The sequence below is a fragment of the Melozone crissalis genome, unplaced genomic scaffold (assembly GCF_028551555.1).
Source record: "Melozone crissalis strain CALT ecotype California unplaced genomic scaffold, PUWL_Pcris_2 ptg000023l_1, whole genome shotgun sequence".
Classification (NCBI taxonomy): Eukaryota; Metazoa; Chordata; class Aves; order Passeriformes; family Passerellidae; genus Melozone; species Melozone crissalis.
In genome coordinates, this window is record NW_026535801.1 from 36,579,971 (window position 1) to 36,597,946 (window position 17,976).

The window sequence follows — 17,976 nt, forward strand, 5'->3', positions numbered from 1 at the left end:
AATACAAGGGAAATGGACTAGATCCATTGGGTCTCTTGGTGGGTGCCTGATTTCAGAAGCTGCAGGGCTGCAGGGCACCTCCTGGCCTGCTGCACCTTTCCCTGCTCTGACTAAACATCGTTCACCTCCTTTGATTCCAGAGAAAACTGAGGTCATCTGCAGGGCTCTGTTCTACCTCTGCTGTGTGTGGAATTATTAGTGGTTTCTTCCTTATAAAATAAAATGAAATTCTAGATGTAACTGTGAAAAACTAGGCGGTAAAAAACCAATTAATATGCACTAATGCTTGACGTAAACAAAAATCAGGGCATAAAAATGCCTGATTAGTAACAAATATTATTAGGAATATTAGTATTCCTATTAATAGGAATATCCAAGGAATATTAACAACCTGTTTTCCACACCAGAAACAATGATCTTGTGAATTTTTTATTTACACAGGAAAATGGGAATTAGCCTGTGTGCGATGTGCCTGGCCTCACTGCTCTTAGAATCCTTGCCTTTGTAAACACTTAACTGCAATCATCCATTAAAGGAATCAATGCATGTCTTTCACCTGAAGAAATAAGGATCATTAAAAGAATTTGTGCTATGTAGCTACAGAAATTACTTTGAAAATAATGAATTGTAAAATTAATTATTAAATGTCACTGAAAAGCTAACATAGAAAACTGTCATTATGCATAATTTTGTTTATTTAAAATTTGAACCCATAAAAATGCCAGATAGCAACACAAATTTTGATTCCAAATTTAAACTTTTAGAATTCACCTGCATGTTATTCTACACTTTAAAAAATGCCTGATATGTCAAAGACCCCAGTGATTGAAATAATATTTCTTCATTTATTATTTTCAACTACCATTTTCCTTTTTCTTCAGAGAAATAGCCCAAAACACAAAAAAGGATTCTAAGTTTAAAATATTTCAAAGTAATTTTTTAAACATTAACTGTGTTTGCCACTGCAGGAATAAATGGAAAAACAAGACTACAAAATTTGATCCATCACCAACTGACACAGGGTTAAAAAAAATGGTCTTCAAATTAGACTCTCACCCTACAAGCAAACAGTTGGAAATCAAAGAATATCAAGACAGTAAGGCAACAGGGAATATTTTAATACACAGTGTGTGTTGTCTTGCAGCGCACTTCAGTTCAAAACACTCATCAGCTTATTGATGGATGGCATGTTGCATATTTGAGATTTAATGCTTGTTTAGAGTACTCTGACAACGAGCACTAAACATCACTTCCACACAAGCAAAGGACAGATTTGGGAATTCCATGATTTACTACAGTGGAATCAGTAAACAATCCTCATCTTGCTATTTGCTTAAAAACCCACTCACCAGTTAATAACTCAGAAATGAAAAGAATTTCAAGGCACCGAGTGGAGACTGAATAACTAATTATGCATAAACTAAATCACCATTAAACAAAATTTACTGGTGATGTGGCACCCATCACGGCACGTTAATTAAAAAAAGTTCTAACTGCCAAAAAAGATTTGCACCTCAGAGTTTGTACCTGAGCATTGCTTTGACAGCCAACCCACATGGAGAGATTAAGAGCTGAATAACTTTGGAAAGCACAGGAAAGCACATGGATTAAGTAAAATATAATTTGCATTCCAGCCTCAGTGGTATCAAAATCTGAATTCATTTAAAATGTCAATAATCAGATTAAAAGTAGCAGCTTGGTTCAGTTCAGTTCAAACCAGTCCTGAACTATTCATGGAACTGAACTTAGAGAACCTGTTTGCACAACCAAGTCAAATTTTTACCTGCACAAGTTTTATTTGATTCATCTTCGTTATTACCACAATCATTAGCTCCGTCACAAAGCCACCTCTTGGGAATGCAGCGATTATTCTGGCACTTAAACTGATCATCAGGACAGCTGTGATTGACTGTGGAGAAAAAAAAGGGAGGGTTTTTTTCCCCTAAGAAGATAACCTGAGAAAAACAGCTGTGAAATCTGTGAACACATTAAATGCTGTTCCCAGTGATGCAGTTAGTGTGGTTATCTTGTATGTATAACTACCATGACATAAAGATTGTTCAGCAAACCAGCCAATTCAAACATTGCAGTGCTTCAATCATAAATTAAATAATATCTAATAAAGATGCCAATATGGGGATCCTCCTCTATTAGGTGATAAAAGGTAGCAGCATTTTATGGAGTTGTTTCCTTAAAGAAACACATTCTTAATCACATTTGGGCAGTGTGATGAGGTTTGCAAACTAAAGTGCATATAAACAAAGGAAAACACCAAGGGGAACAGCTGCAAGCTGCTAAGTGCAGATCCAAAATATGATACCGCAGTGAGCAGGGATTTGGGCAGGTCATAAAATGCTTCTAAAATGAGGCACATTACTGTCAATGGCCACATATAGATCTGCTGTTTACTCACCATGAAATTGTAGGTGTCAAAAAGTGAAATATGCAACACGGTGTAAAACTAACAGAAAAAAAATCTGGTATTCAGGAGTGAGCAAGGTATCTCTCAAACATGTTTTTGCTGGCTACCAATTCTCAAGGAAAGGATGAAGCTGAATGCACAGGATCTATGTAAATACTATTGGCCTGCTCTTGCAAGTGTAGTAAGTGTTTATGTTCTGCTTCCTTCATGCTAATAACATCTATTATTAGCAGATCTTGCTCATCTCGATCTAGACAAGAACAGCAAACTGCACACCATTCCAAAGGCTGGGTTAAAAATAATCTCCAGCTATTTTTCACCTACTCAGCCGTCCACAGGCTCTTTTTTAAAGTTTAACATACATCTGGAAACAAAGGGTATTTAAAATGAAAGGATGTCTTGCAGGCTTATCCTTGACATTTCAGTAGCTTTTATCTTTGACCTTTCTGCCTATTCTTGCAATTGAAGACGACACAGAGCGAGGGTGATATCAATAGCACACGAACCCTGCTCTGTGTGCAGGGTGCAAAAGCACAGGAAGCACAGATTAATTAATAACCTCAGCAGAAAGGTGTCCCAAATATCCCACTTCCAAAGTCTGCAATGTGACTGGAGAACAAAACTTGGAGCATCCAAGTAATAAAATCACAAGTTGAAGAATTATTAATTTGACTTCAATACTTGACATAGATACTGCTTTAAATGGTCGTTTAGCTTTTGCTCATATATATTTAGTAACGTGTATTCTACTCATAATTGCAAATATTTCAAACTCATAAAGAACTATTGGAGTTACTATGGCAACTGCTGAGAAGAGATCAATGTTATCACACTGGCCATGTAAACTATAGATCACGTTCAGGTTATTATTTCATTTATATTTGTATAAATCCTCAGAGAATTGCAAGCTTTGATCAATGAACTGCTCTTCCTCACACTAATTTAAAAGACAATCAAGTCAAATCTGCTGAAAGATTTTCCTTCTCACTCTCTTTATTAGCTGAGCTCCTTAATTTAAGTGCAGGAAATGCTGGTTTCAAAACAAAATGAGAATAAGCACTACAATTCAGAACTAGCAAAATATTTTTTGAAATATAACTGAAATCAGCTATGGCTACCACATGGAGCTACCAAAATACATAAATGCTGAGAAAAAAACCCCAAAACAATGAAACAGAACAAACTCAAAACTGGCAATTTAACAGCCATATGGCAAAAGGTCTGGGCATTACAGAGGACCACAAGATCAGTTTGTACCAGCAGAATCAGCCCATGTGAAGCAGGCAAGATTTACCCAAGGATGAATACACAATCACCCTGCACAAACATTTTCTCTCAGCCTAACCAGCTTCACAAAGGCTCAGAAACACATACGTCCAGTTTTGGACATCCAACCCCTAGAATCACTTCAGAAAAGAGCAATGAAATCTAAAAAAACCCTGCCATAATCCACTAGGAAAAAAACCCAAAAAAACCAAAAAAACAAAACAAAAACAAACAAACCAACAAAGCACAACAACAAAAAACTAACAAAATCCCAGAACAGTTTAGAGTTGTTTGGTGTCAAAGACATAAGAAAGAGAGACTATGAAAAGAGTTTTAAGACTCAACGATACTGCAGAGCAGAGGAGTGTTCATGTCTACAACTGATTGGGAAAAGTATTGTACTTTCATTTCAATAGAGGAGATTTGGTTTAGAGAAATGATTTAAGGACAGAAATAGAAAGCTTTGTGACAAACAGAGTAAGGAAGAGGATTCACAGTGCTGCAACACTTAATTTTAAAGCAGGCTACTTAAGAATCTTCCAGAAATGACAGGGACATAATTGGTATGTTTTCTATTATTTATCATTTCAACAGTGGAACTCCTCTACAGCTAAAAAATATATCTCTTGTAAAACCATAACTTTAAAGACAACGTACATTAATACTCCAAGTCATGTAGAGATCTGAGTTTTGGTTTTGTGGCTGGTTTGGTTTTCTTGGGGGAGTTTTGTGGAGGAGGTGATTTGTTTACTTTGTTGGTTTGAATACTTGTAGGGGTTTTGGTTTTGTTTGCTTTTTTCCTTTTTTTCCTGAGGAGTTTTGGATTTTTTTTTTAAGAAATCCATTATACAATCTCAGAAATTTTCATGGCTGGAAGGGATCTGCTAAAATCCCCTGGTGTAATCCCCTACAGGGCCAGATAGAACAGGTTTTTCACGACCATGTCCGTAGAAATTTCAAGCATCTCCACAGACAGAAACTCCACAACCAGTTTGCACAATATATTCCAGTGTCTGACAGTAAAATGTGTTATCTTTCAGATGTTCAGATAAAATTAATGCTTTTCAGTTTGTGCCCATTACCTCTTGTCCTGCTGGTGACATTACCAAGAAGAGCCTGGCTCCTTTTTTCCATTCCCTCCCATAGGGTGCTATACTGTGACCCATATAAGAAATACAGAAAAACAAAGCAAAAACCACCAATATTTAAAGAATCAAGAATGACAATGCCAACCCCAAAAGATGACTGCTGTGGCACTGTGCTATCCAACGAGTGCACCAGTGAGATTTGAAAGGGCTGCCATTACCACACACAGGAAAAAGAAGGAAATGAAAGATTTGCAGGAACGGCTGCAGGGTGATTGCTTTAGTTTGGCTGCACGGTTTGGATTGCAATCCTTGAAGCTGAGCATGGGTTGAGGGGTAGAAAGGGAAGTGCCTACGTACAGCAGATCTCCGAGTGCTCGTCGCTGCCGTCCAGGCAGTCGTCGTCGCCGTCGCAGCGCCAGCGCTCCTGGATGCAGCGCTTGTTGCTGCACTGGAACTGCTCCGCCTTGCACAGCTGGGGCAGCACTTCTCCCTCTTTAACTGGGGAAAACATCCAACAAGAACAGCTCTTTATCTGCTTGGTACTGCCAGAATGCAATACTGCCCCTACATAAATACACATCACAGAACTCACAGAATCACTGGGTTGGAAAAGACCTTCAAGATCATCGAGTCCAACCCAGCTCCAACACCCCAACTAAACCCTGGCACCCAGGGCCACATCCAGGCTTTGTTAAACACACCCAGGGATGGGGACTCCACCCAGGCAGCCATTCCAGAACTTTATCACTCTTTCCATGAAAAATCCTTTTTCTTAATATCCAACCTATATTTCCCTTGATACAGCTTGAGACTGTGTCCTCTGGTTGTGTCATTGTTGCCTGGAGAAAGAACCAACCCCATCTGACTACAACCACCTTTCAGGGAGTTGTAGCAAATGATAAGGTCAGCCCTGAGTCTCTTTTTCTCCAGGCTAAACACCCCCAGCTCCCTCAGGGGTTCCTCACAGGGTTTGTGTTCCCAGCCCCTCTCCAGCTTCATTGCCTTCTCTGAATGTCCTCAAGCGTCTCAACGTCCTTCCCAAACTGAGGGAAATATCAACTCTTGTTCTCGCACTTCAGAATGTTTATAAGTAAACTCAGCACATCTCAGGTAATTCCACCTGAAGCCTGTAGTGGCACACATATCTAAGTGTGTGGTTGAAGGAATGAACATTTAATAAATGGAAAAACTCTGAACAGAATGGCATTCAAACTGGTTTTTGAATTGGTGCTTCGATCACAGTGTAAAGTATCAGTTTAAATATTGCAATACCTCATCAAAAGCAAACAGGAAGTATTCTGGCAGACATTGGCCAAATTCTGGTGTACATTTAGAGATAGGAAACGATGACTAAAAAGCTGATTCTTGTATCCAAGCAACAACTCAAACACCTGCATTATGCAGTGGTACAGACGCAGCAGAGAAGAAAGGATAAAATTCTGCTGGGGTAGAGTTAAGTAGCAAGCTAGAAGCTTATTAATAAATCCAGGCAGATGTTCTCCTCCATATCAGGTTCAGAATGCTTCACGTGAAAATGGCACACCTGAGTCCAGGACCCTCTGAGGAATACCAAAATCCTTGGAAAGAGCCAGGCAGTGATGTGTGCTGGGAAAAATCCAGGAAACCTGCCTCATTCCTCATTCTCAAAGTCTCTAATCTCTCTTCCTAATGGCTATATTCCATCTTACCAGTGAGGAATCCCCATTCCAGTTACTTCTGCTAAAAAGAAAAAGAGCTTTGTTTTTAAAGAAAGTGATGGCTCTGCCTGGTCATTGCAGGCTTCATAATGTTCATCATGTTATGAAATAATCCTTATGCTTCACTCATCTCTACTAAACTTACTGCTGGAGACTTATGTAAAATGTAACAATTAATTTTAAGAAATACATCAATGAGACTTTAAAAAAACAGGGAAAAATTTTAGAAAGATAAAACAAGTCTAAACATTTTAAAGAAGAAATACCTGTAGTACCTGGCAAGTTATTATTTCAATTGAAATCCTCACCTTTTATTAGAAAAAACTTTTATCAGTGTTTCAATGAAGATATATAAAGAAAAGAGGAAAGACAGCAATATTTGCATAGTCTGTGTAAGAATCTATCAAACATAAATACATCTGCTTGATGTGCTTTATGAACAGTTTCATCATGAACATTTCAATGCTAGATTTCTGTTTAAGATACTTAGTAGAAAAATCTGAAAACTGTTCATATATATTAAATTTAGTAATTATATGGGTCCATTCCTGATAATCTTTAAATATTTCAGTGAACTATTTAAGTGTTTTATCATATCATATATGCTGATATATTTTCCATGCATTTTATATTTTATCCTTAAATAGTGTACTTAATATTCTATTTTCTTTGGAAAAGCTTTTATAATCTGTAAACTGTAAACTAGAATATTTATTCAAGCAATATTTCTTTGTCTTATAGACCCTCTAGGAGGCCACAGTTTCTGGTTTTATTTTCATGTCTGACTTGATCCCTTAACAGCAGCATCAACTCAGATATTCTCTAAGAAACTTACTCATGCAGGTTGTACTGTTTTCCTCCAAAAGCTGATTATCAGCACAGGCACAAACTCTGCCTCCAGGAATGGCCAAACAAAGAGTGCTGCAGCCTCCATTATTAACACGACAGGCATTATCACCTGGGAAAAGAAATAAAAAGCAACTTTAACAGCCATGCTAGGACTAAACAATGGGGTTTTTAGTTGCCTTTTTTTTTTTCTTTAGGAAAAGAAACAAATGAAGAATTTTTAGCAATTACTTTCTTCTTGTGTTAGGAGCACATTACCCTCACATATTTTGGTTACTGTGGGTTGTGATATTTAAAGATAATTAGTTAAAGATCACAAAATAATAATAATAGTAATAATAGTAATAATAGTAATAATAGTAATAATAATAATAAGAAGAATAAGAATAAGAATAATAATAGTAATAATAGTACCACCACAAAAACCTGCACCACCAGCTCACAGCATTTAATCTGCCTGTTTTATGAAAGGAACAAATACTGCAAAATATTTGGCACAGCTGCATGCTCGCAGTGGCTTCAAGGAATCAAACAGCAGATAAAGGAATGTTCTGAAGTTAATTGGCATCTGTACACGTTAAAACAATGTGGCTACAAATGCAGATTACGGGAAAAAAAAGAGAGAAAACAAAAGGATAAAGAGATTTATGGCAGATAAAACACAGGCAAATATTCCACTACTCTTTTCTGAGCACATCTGCCATTGCTGTGCTTTGCTTTTCCATGCTGTTGTTCCTTCCCCAAGCTGTTCCCATGAAAACACTGACAGCTGTCAGGAGTTTTACCATCCACCCTCACCTCCTCACTCCTGAGGCAACCAGACTTCAGTCACTGAGAGCCCACAAACGTCCCAATTTCTGTTTGTGCCACTTTGGTCACGACCTTTGCTTGGATCTGCACTGCTGGGGACACCCAGCTTCCCATGAGCAAAGCTCTGCTGATTCCACGTGCTGGTGAGAAGTGATTATGGCCAAGAAAGATAGAAAACTTCACTGCTAAACCTTTAAATTAAAGGTCTGCTAAACCTTTAAACTAAAACTTTTTTTTTTTTTTTTTTCATTTTCCTGTTCTAGCAGTTCCTCCTTTTAAAGCTGTAGAAAACATTTATCAGCTTGCTGGCCTACACCAGACTCCCTACAATTCCCTCTCCTCAAAGCTCCTCACTTCCCTTTTCATAGAAAAATATAATATTAAGTTCTCATGGAGCTATGAACATGGATATTAAAGTGTCCCATCAGAGCCAGTCCTGCAGGTTCAGGGAAATCTTTTTAAATTATCGAATGAATATCAGACAACAAACAAATAACTTAAGATTTTGAAAATTTTTATATTTTAAGATGCACCTTAATATGTCTTACAATTTTGAGCAGTGTTTAATAACCTTTTTGTATACTTTTTCTGATCCACCATACACAACATTTCTTAGAAGAAAATGTGTTAACAGTCCATTAAGGACCCAGTGAACTTTTAAATAAAATTGTGCAAAATGATTAATAGAGAATGATATGAAAGGCCATTGTGGTACTTGTACTTTCAGTGGACAGGGTGTGAGTGAGATGACAAGAACACAGCTCTATAACCAGGGAAAATGGGAATTCTCTGAGAAGTCTGAGGACTTGATCACAATTTTAGAAAGAGCTTAGACTGGACACTCAATACACATTATTAGATCCTGGCTTCAAGTCTGAGACTAGGATCAAATTACTAAAATAATCAACTGTGACAGCTATGGTCACCAAAACTGAAATATTATGAACAAAACATCAAAAAAACTAAGAAATGTATTTGAGTCCAAATTTTGGAAAAGCTCAGGTAAAGCAAAGCCTCAGAAAAAGTAACCTTAAAAGTCTTTCCATCTTTACAGAGCCATCACTGTACAAATCAAAGGATGTCAGTAACACCACAAAGATTTAAAAGTTCTCAGAAGCTGCCAAAATAAACAAACCAAAATACAATCTTTAAAAGTGACTCCAAAATTACATGGCACAAGTCAAATCATTTGCAGTGATTTAATTAAAGTATGTACATGAGTTTGTCACCTCACTAAAAGAGAATAAACCTGCAGAATAAAAGACTATTTCAGACAAATATAGAAACACATGATGATTCTGAAGCCAAATGAAAGCTGAAAATAAATATATAAAAATTAAATCACTAGATCAAAGTCAAATGGTCCATCTTGAAGATGAAAAGCTCCTACTTAACCTCATAATTGGGATGACAAACTCCTGCACAGTGGGTTATGTGCTAGGTAAAGTGATAAAAGAGGGGATGATGACAAGGAAAAGAGAAGTAACAAGAGTTAAAGCAAAAAGATCCAAGATAAAAAGGTTTATAAAGTGCAGTCCTCAACCTGAAGGTGCAATGAGACCTTCAGTCCCATCAGTCTTGCTGAAGAGACTCCTAGGCTTAAATGTCTCCCAAAACACAGTTCAAGTAGGTTAAGCCTCTTTATTGAACAAGCTGTAGGACCTGTAAAACTATCAAGTATTTGAGGAATTAAATTTCCTCAACTACAATTCCTAACAGCTATTTTATATGGTTGTTCTTAAAGTAGCCCCAACCTTTTTAAAATACTTTCTAAGCTATTATCATATTTTTCATATTTTGACAGCTTTTAAAACAGTTGTTGCCCTGTTGATTGCGTGCATAAATTAGGCCAATTCCATTTTAATTAGCTAAAAAATTAGTCCAGAGCTAAACCAATTACAATAACGTAATTGCATTTCAGTCATCGTTCTCAGAAAAAAAAAAATTGAAACCATGCATATTTGTTTAATCTTCTCATTTAAGAGATACACTGAAGTATTTATTGCATTTGTAGCTTCATATGAACCTAACTTCAAGTAATGTAAAATTGGGCAAGCCCACTCTTAGGATCAACCACCACACAAAAGGAGCAGCAGCCTGGTGCTCCAGCTCTTCTTTGCAATCTGAGGAGTTAAAACATTAGCTGATTTCAAAAGAAACTACTTTAAATTCACTTATTCCTGAATTATTTACATGAGAGTAGCAATCCAGCCTTTCAAAGCAGTGGAAATACCTGCAGGGTCATATTCTGAGTGTAAATCCAACTCCTATGATTACTATGCCTCACCCTCCCATATTTTGTGATGCACAGAGACCCAAAGACTCAGCCTATGAAAGCAAGGTGAATTCTAAGCTGTGAAAGCAAGGAAAGGGAAAAAAAAAAACCAAAAACCAACCAAAACCAATTCTTCCTCACAGGGATCATGCCTCATAAGAGAGAGACAATGGAAAACACATCTCCTTGAGGAGATCCCAAAAGCTTCACGTCCCTACCTAAAGCACAAAGCAAAGCAGGATTGGAACAGTATCCTGGGAAAGCCCCCCTAAAAAACGCCAGTGTGAATTGAACCATGCCCAAATGAAATTACAGATTCTGCTTGTGTGACAAGACAAGCAGCATCAAAGCAGTCCCCTCAAAAGATCACAGCCAAAATTTCTGAGGTGTGTGCATGTTACAGCATGTTATATCTTTAATATACAACTCGTCTATAAAGTGGTTTTACTGTGGTTTTCTCTGTTCAACAATTCAGCCTTGAGCCTGCTCTTTTACAAGGAAAACATGCACACACACACAAATAGTTTCTTTTAAAGAAATTTTTATGCTCCTTTGGGAGCAATGGCAAGATCAACCTCACTGAACATGACAAAAAGGGAAGTTCCTAAAGGCTGCAGTTAGCTTACAAAATTCCAATTACAATTTCAAACAAAGAATATATTAACAAGCCATGTTCCCTCCCTTAAGACTTAAGCTCATTCAGCAAAACTGTCTAAGAGGCAATACTTTCTCTCTCTGGTGTCAGCTTATTTGGAAGCCAACAGCAACTGCATTAAATGCCCCTTTTTTCTGAAAAATAAAGGAATTTTCTGAGTACCAAATAAAGCAGCAGTCATATTGAAATCAAACACTGCATCCTCTATTAGCAGGGACAGCATTCTGAAATTTGGCCACCTTGAGGGTAGATTTGGGCCCAGATTTTGCCTTAAAAACCCCAACCAAACAAAATCCACACTAAATACAAGAAAAACCCCAAACAAACTATACTTTTACATGTCTTTGAATGTCAGAGAGTCTCTCTGAAAAGCAGCTGTGATAAGAGGAACAGTGGTGCAGCAACCCTGACTTAGCACAATGTTACACAGACCAGCTTGGGTTAGGGAAAGAAAATTTAGATGCTGCAGTACCAGAAAAGAGAAAATTTAGACAATAAAAAAAATAATCTTTTAAACAGCATTTTATCTATATTAATTACTGATGCTCATTTTTATGTTTGGTAGCAGACCAAACATTCTGGTAATTAGAAATGTGCTTTAACTAAAGCAAGCAAATAAATACTCAACAACTCATAGGAACATTGCGTGTAGTAAATGGAATTCAAAGTTTCCTTCAGTAAAACACATTTTTATCTTTACCTGTAGAGTAGCAATTTTATTTTCTAAATTCCATCCATGCAAACCTATGGGTTTTATCTCATTTCTCTACTGATACAAGTAGCAACAACTATGGATTTTTCCACTACTCTCAAATAACTACCTTTACCCTGTGCAGCATAGAGTGTTGATTGTAGACCAAGATGGGGGAGCAAATTAAAAAAAAGACAAAAAAATGCAGGCAGGATCTATGATCTCATTTAAGAAAAGGTAAATGTAATCATATATTTTATATCTATGAACCAATGCAGATATGTTTCCCTCTGTAATTGATACTTGCACAGCATCTCTTGGTCACACAAGGAAAAAAGGGCAATAAAGGCAGTGTGAATGCACAGAAGGAATTCAGACAGGAATAATGCTCTGATTCACTTTTTAGTATTTATGAGATAATCAATTTCTACTTCAATGGACTGAAACTCTGGACTCTCTCATGCCACAACCCCTATTTGTTTTTCTATTTTTGTTCATCCAATCACCTCAAAATGCTTGGAAACTCTAAGGGAAAATGTCCTTTAATAACAAAACTCTGGAGAACCTGTACAAGTACCTTGCTGCTTGCGTGGATCATAAATCTGGAGCCCAAACAAAGGTGGCCTCTCACTTCTCAACAATGTCACATTCCTTGTAACCAGATCCAACTGGAAAATTGACCCATTCATGTAATCTGTCCAGTATATATAATTTCCATGGTGTGACAGTCCAAAAGGATGATTCAGATCTTTTCCATTGTAGACTACCTGCAATTAATTAGTGGTAGGTGAGCATCAGCAAGGTTAAAAGAATCATTAATTTTTTAGAGATGGTAAAACAAGAAATAGGAAAACTGAGGTCATTACTGTCCCAAACATAACAACCTATTGCAATAAAATGAAATAAAGAATGCAAAGTCATTCTGTGCAGCAGAACCAATATCTAACTTGAAAAAAAAAAACTTATGTAAAGTTTATATATATGTATATATATATACATATATTTATAAATTCACTTTGAGTGGCCCCCATCAGAGAACACAGGAAGCGGTACAATCTCTAACCTTGGGAGGATCTACCTAGTCTACTTTTAGACACAAACCCAAGAAAACAGGAAGATAAAGACAACAAAAATACTCTTTTGAGGTGATTGACAAACACCACCCCCTTTTACCCTTTAAATTTTCTCTTTGGGCTTGAAATCCTATAGTCAAAGCTCCCCATCTCTGAACTGCTTTTGATCCAAATTCATCAATCAGTCAATAATCTAACAGCTATTAGTGGAATTAAGGAGCTCCCTATCCCCCAAAATCTTTACTGTATTAAAAAATTATAGATGTGACTGATCCAGTTAAATTTTGACCAAAATAACCTATAATTAAATACAAATTATTAAATATAAAAAACAAGTATCTTATAGTTATTTTCAGCTACATAAATTCAAGTAGTTAAGCATTTTTTGTTACATCTCAGGATTATTGAAAACTCACTTTAAAAAAAAAAAAAGAACCATTCTGTGACACACTTCAAAACAAAACCTGTAGACATGTGTTTCTTATTATTCACCAGTCACTAATTTCATGAAGCAGATGGTAAAACTTCCCCAAATTATCAGACTCCAGTTTGAGCCTTAACCATTGTCAAAGTCTCTTATTCTGGGCTTGTTGCTTCTACAAACCCACACAGAATGACTGCACAGACTTGTATCCAGCTAGTAAAGGCATTAGTAACAACTAAAGCAGTCTCTCTCTAAAGTATTTACTGAGCTCTGCCCCTCTGAATATTGCCACAAATGCTCAAAAGGGGCACAGAGACTCAGAAAAATCCATCCAGCAAAGTTCAAGAAAAAGCTTGTCTTTGGCAAAGCCAAAAAGAAAGGGTTTTTCTACCGAAAAACTCTTTGCAGATTCATGGCTCAATCAAAACATAACTCATTGCCACATGAGAAAAATAGGTAAAAAATAAAATAAAAGTCAGGTTTGGTGTCAGTTAGGACAGAGGGACACCCTAAGCTGTGTTTCAGCCTCTCACTGGAGACTGCCACCATGGTTCCAGCAGAGGTGACACGGGACATGCCGCGGGTTCCGCAGACTTTAAAACCCTTGGGAAGTATTTTAACACAACACAATAAAATCCAGAGACAGAACATGCCTGTGGCAAACCAGCAGCATTTCTCTTTTACCTTTCTGTCAGTCCCATTCAGATAGATCCTTTCAATGTGATCATAATAGGCGTCACACCAGTAGAGCACGTTGGCGCCGTAGTCCAGAGTTAAACCATTTGGCCAGAGCATCTTTGATGTGACAAAAACCTGCCGGCTGTAGCCATCCATCCAGGCCTTCTCAATCCTCCCCACGCTGGCATCTATTTCATCTTCCTCCCAGTCTGTCCAATACATCCATCTGGGGAATTACAGAAACGAGCATTCACATCCCATTTTAATCAGGGGAATTGTACCGCAGGCTTTTAGCAGCAGCTCCTCCAAGCCAGAGCAATTTTGACTTTTTCATGTTTCTTTCCATTGCTGTTTCTGCAAATCTGTTTACTGTCCCTGACCACTGGATGCTGCTGAAGTGACACTTATGTTATTTTGTTCATATTGTGATAAATTACATGAATACCAGAGAACTAACAGACAAGAAAAGCAAAATAATTAAGACCTTATTTATTCCCATCAGAATTATAGGGTTTCTTTATTTGTTGTTTTTTTTAAGCCATTACTTGTATTGACTTTGTCAAAAACCTCACATTTACAGTGAGCTGGTTCTGGCCAGGTCAATTTGCCTTTGTGATGTAAATATCCTTTTTATTACACCTAATTCTATCAAAGAAGTTGCAGCACAATAATTATTTGCACTCTGGTTTTAGAGCTAAAGGAAAACCTTGACGTTCTGTGAACTTCATGAAAGCAGCTAAATCACTCAAAAAAGGGTAAGGTGTACTTTGTCCATCACAAAAATGTTTAGAAACAGTTGATTTGAAAACTAGTTGAAAAAAGGCCAGTGGGCAATTTTAGCATAGTTTCATGGCTTACAGTGCAGCAATATAGATTAAAAAAACCAAACAAAGTCTGAAAGAAAGGCACCAACATTGCTTTGGAAAAGTTTAAAAAAATCTATTAGCTCCTCTAAAAGTATTGGCTCAGAGGAATTCTATGAGCCATTCTCTACTGGAAACTACAGAATAAACCTTTCCTTATTGAATTATTCTGAATATCGTATTCTATTACAGAATTTGCCCTTGAAAACAGTGATTTCAACCATTTAAAATATGCAACTTGAACTTGTACAAAAACAGAGGGTAAAAAATATGCTAAGAAACCATTTTTCTTTTTTCTCTTTTTTTTTTTTTAACATGTTTTTCCCTAAGGAAATGAGTTAATGGCAAGAAACACTTAGAAACTTGTAAGCACTCTGTGAATCATCTCAGATTGTATCACATAAAGTCACATCATTCCATAAATGAAAACATTTACCAGACAACAGATGTTTACTTTTAGTCAAACCTAGGACTTCAATTAATAAGCAAAAACATCCTTCCAATCTTAAATCCTATTTGTTCATCCTGCTTTAATTGCTATTAATATACCTCACTTTTTTTTTCACCAGATTCATGTTTCTGAAATACCTTCTGTGATCCTAACCCATTAACCATTTAATTGGCCTGTACTTGGAAGAATAAAGTCCTGGAATTTAAATACTGCAAAGGAATGATACACTGAAGTAAAAAAAAAAAATTATTATCACATCTATGTAAATTATATCAAATCTAGTGGTCAAAAAAGGTATTTAAATGCACTTTTATGTATGAGCATAATTTGATATTTATGAGAAATTGGAAAAAAAAAAGAAAAATTGCATTACACAAGTTTGCAGATTTGCACACGCAGCTTTTTTGTTTACTTTTCATTTCTCTGGAATTGCCCCCTAGAAGGTTGTTTTGGGTTCTGTTAATGTTTTTGTAAATATGTGCAAAGAGCATCACTCAATTTTTGATCCACAAGCTTTACAAACTCCATTGCATGTTTGACTCTAACAGCACTAGGTTTAATCACAGAATTATAAACCCTGCACATGCCCTGAGGCTGAGGTCAATATGGCACTTATTTTATTGGGAGGCAAAATATGTTTTACAAATATTTACATGACTTCTCAACAGCAATTACTGAGCTTTTCTCCATTAACTTTTTGTCTGTCCTTATTCCATTTATCCTGTCATAAGCTAAAACCTGCTCACAGTGACAAGCATTTATGTCCATGTGCTTTAATTGTGTCTCAAAATGCAGTTAATGCTCCAACACCAGTTAAATCAAGACTAAAATTTTGGAAACACAATTAAAAAGCCATAATAAATGCTATCCCTCAGGAAGAGCTTCCATGAGAAGCCTAATCATGAAGGACACGCTATTTTATTAGAGAAGTGTTTTATATAATGGCCCTTTTCAGGCAATACATCTTCATACACTGCTTCCTGTGCCATGCATTTACTGAGCTGGAAAATTTAACAAAGTAATTGCAGGTGTGGTTATGGCTCGTGGTCTCATTTTATGCCCTCACTATCTGACCTTAATGAATTGTGGCCTTTCCACAGCCACTTCCACTCCTCAAAGGACAGGCTCAAAAGGGGAAACCTGAGAGGGTAAATATTTTCTATAATAGGAAAATAGCAATCAATCCAGCCACACTGAAACTACCTACCTACATCATTCTTCAGTGGTTTTTTAAGTAACCTATCATTATGTCACACTAATATAATGTGGTTTTCTTTATTATGCAGCTTATCAAAATTAATTTAAGCTAATAACTAATGAAGAGTACATGTCTCAGTTTTGTAAATCAATGTGTACAAGGATATGGTCATAATTGGCTCCAGCAATTGAGATTACAGAGAGAGAGAAACAGGAGAGCATCTTAAAATTCTCTTGATATTAAAAATTCATGTAGGACTTACACCTTCAATTTATTTGAGAAAAAGGTGAGTCACATTCAGATTAACAGGACAGACATGCAACAGTGACAGGCATACAAATTCTCCTGAAGGCTTCAGGGCAAGAATGCTGGGCAGGAATTACAGATATATTGCAGACTCCTGAAGGATTACAGATCACTGCATGACTCTACAAACCTCATCCTGAGCAAATTGAATCCTGTATTTATGCCACAAAGACAACCATTACAGGAAAACCAGCTTGCTTCATACCCATTGACAGGATCGACAACAATTCCTCTGGGGTGGGACATGTCTCCCTCCAACAGGGTTTTCCTGCTCTGAGCAGCTTTTTCCAGTCTGGCAACAGCAATGGTTTTCCTGTGGCCATCATTGGTCCAATACAGATTATTTCCAATCCAGTCCACTGCTATGCCTTCCACATTATCTAGATCTGTGGAGAGAGAGAAAACAGTAGTAAGAGATTAATATTATTTATGTTCTATATGTATTTATGTTCACTAGTTATCATGTGATACCATGTCATGTTTTTAGAATTGCATTTTTCCTTTATCTACTGAAGGCCCAAAGCAAATTACAGATATTTGGTACCAAGCAAAGTACCAACTAAACCTTGTTCACCTAAGAAAATAAATCTAAATTTTGTAAATCAGTCACAGGTACAGAGATGACAATATGTCCTCTGAGACAAAATATGAGGAAGTTATTTGAAAAATAAAATATATATTAAAAAAAAGTGGTATGAGCTCATGAGTCTTGCAAAAATGTGTTTTAACACATTTATTTCTGATACACCTGAACATCACTTTTGGGAAACTATTTTTCCTGATGGTTTAAGAAGCTGGAGGGAAGCAAAGGCATCAGAATGAGCTCTCTGGGACATGAAACAAGAGGATGATGAAATTTCTAACCCAGCAACCACTTGGTCTGACAAGAATCACCCAAAGCACAGAACAACTGTGTTTGAGAGCAGTGGAGCAGCTCAGCCAGCTTCCCCAGGCTGATGGACACTGCCACTTTTATTTTTCATCTCTCAGTGCCTTTGTTACATTCTTTTGAAAAGAAAATGTCAGAGGAAATTGAAAGTTCCTGAAAGAGGTGGGTGGCCTTTGGTCATGGAGTGGTCAAGGAGGTTGAGAAAAGGGCTAAGAATGGAAGGGAAAAGAAGAGAGAATTTAACCAAGGATCTGGAGCCCAAGGCCCAGAGGAAAAAAACCAAAAAACCATAAAGCTGCTGAACAGAACAGACAACACAGAGAAACTTGAGCTGTGCAAGAAAT

At 36.9% G+C, this 17,976-nt stretch overlaps 1 protein-coding gene across 5 annotated transcripts in view; it reads right to left on the minus strand.

The window, feature by feature from the left end:
* Positions 1-17,976, minus strand: part of LRP1B (LDL receptor related protein 1B) — a 641,000-nt gene that overhangs the window by 201,026 nt on the left and 421,998 nt on the right. For all 5 annotated transcript variants that reach the window (XM_054278342.1, XM_054278341.1, XM_054278340.1 and 2 more), the window contains 6 exons: positions 16,949-17,129; positions 13,932-14,151; positions 12,328-12,517; positions 7,309-7,431; positions 5,134-5,274; positions 1,784-1,909 (listed from right to left, as the gene is read on the minus strand). In XM_054278342.1, coding sequence (XP_054134317.1) covers positions 1,784-1,909; positions 5,134-5,274; positions 7,309-7,431; positions 12,328-12,517; positions 13,932-14,151; positions 16,949-17,129 — 981 coding nt within the window. The remainder of the gene's footprint in view (positions 1-1,783; positions 1,910-5,133; positions 5,275-7,308; positions 7,432-12,327; positions 12,518-13,931; positions 14,152-16,948; positions 17,130-17,976) is intronic.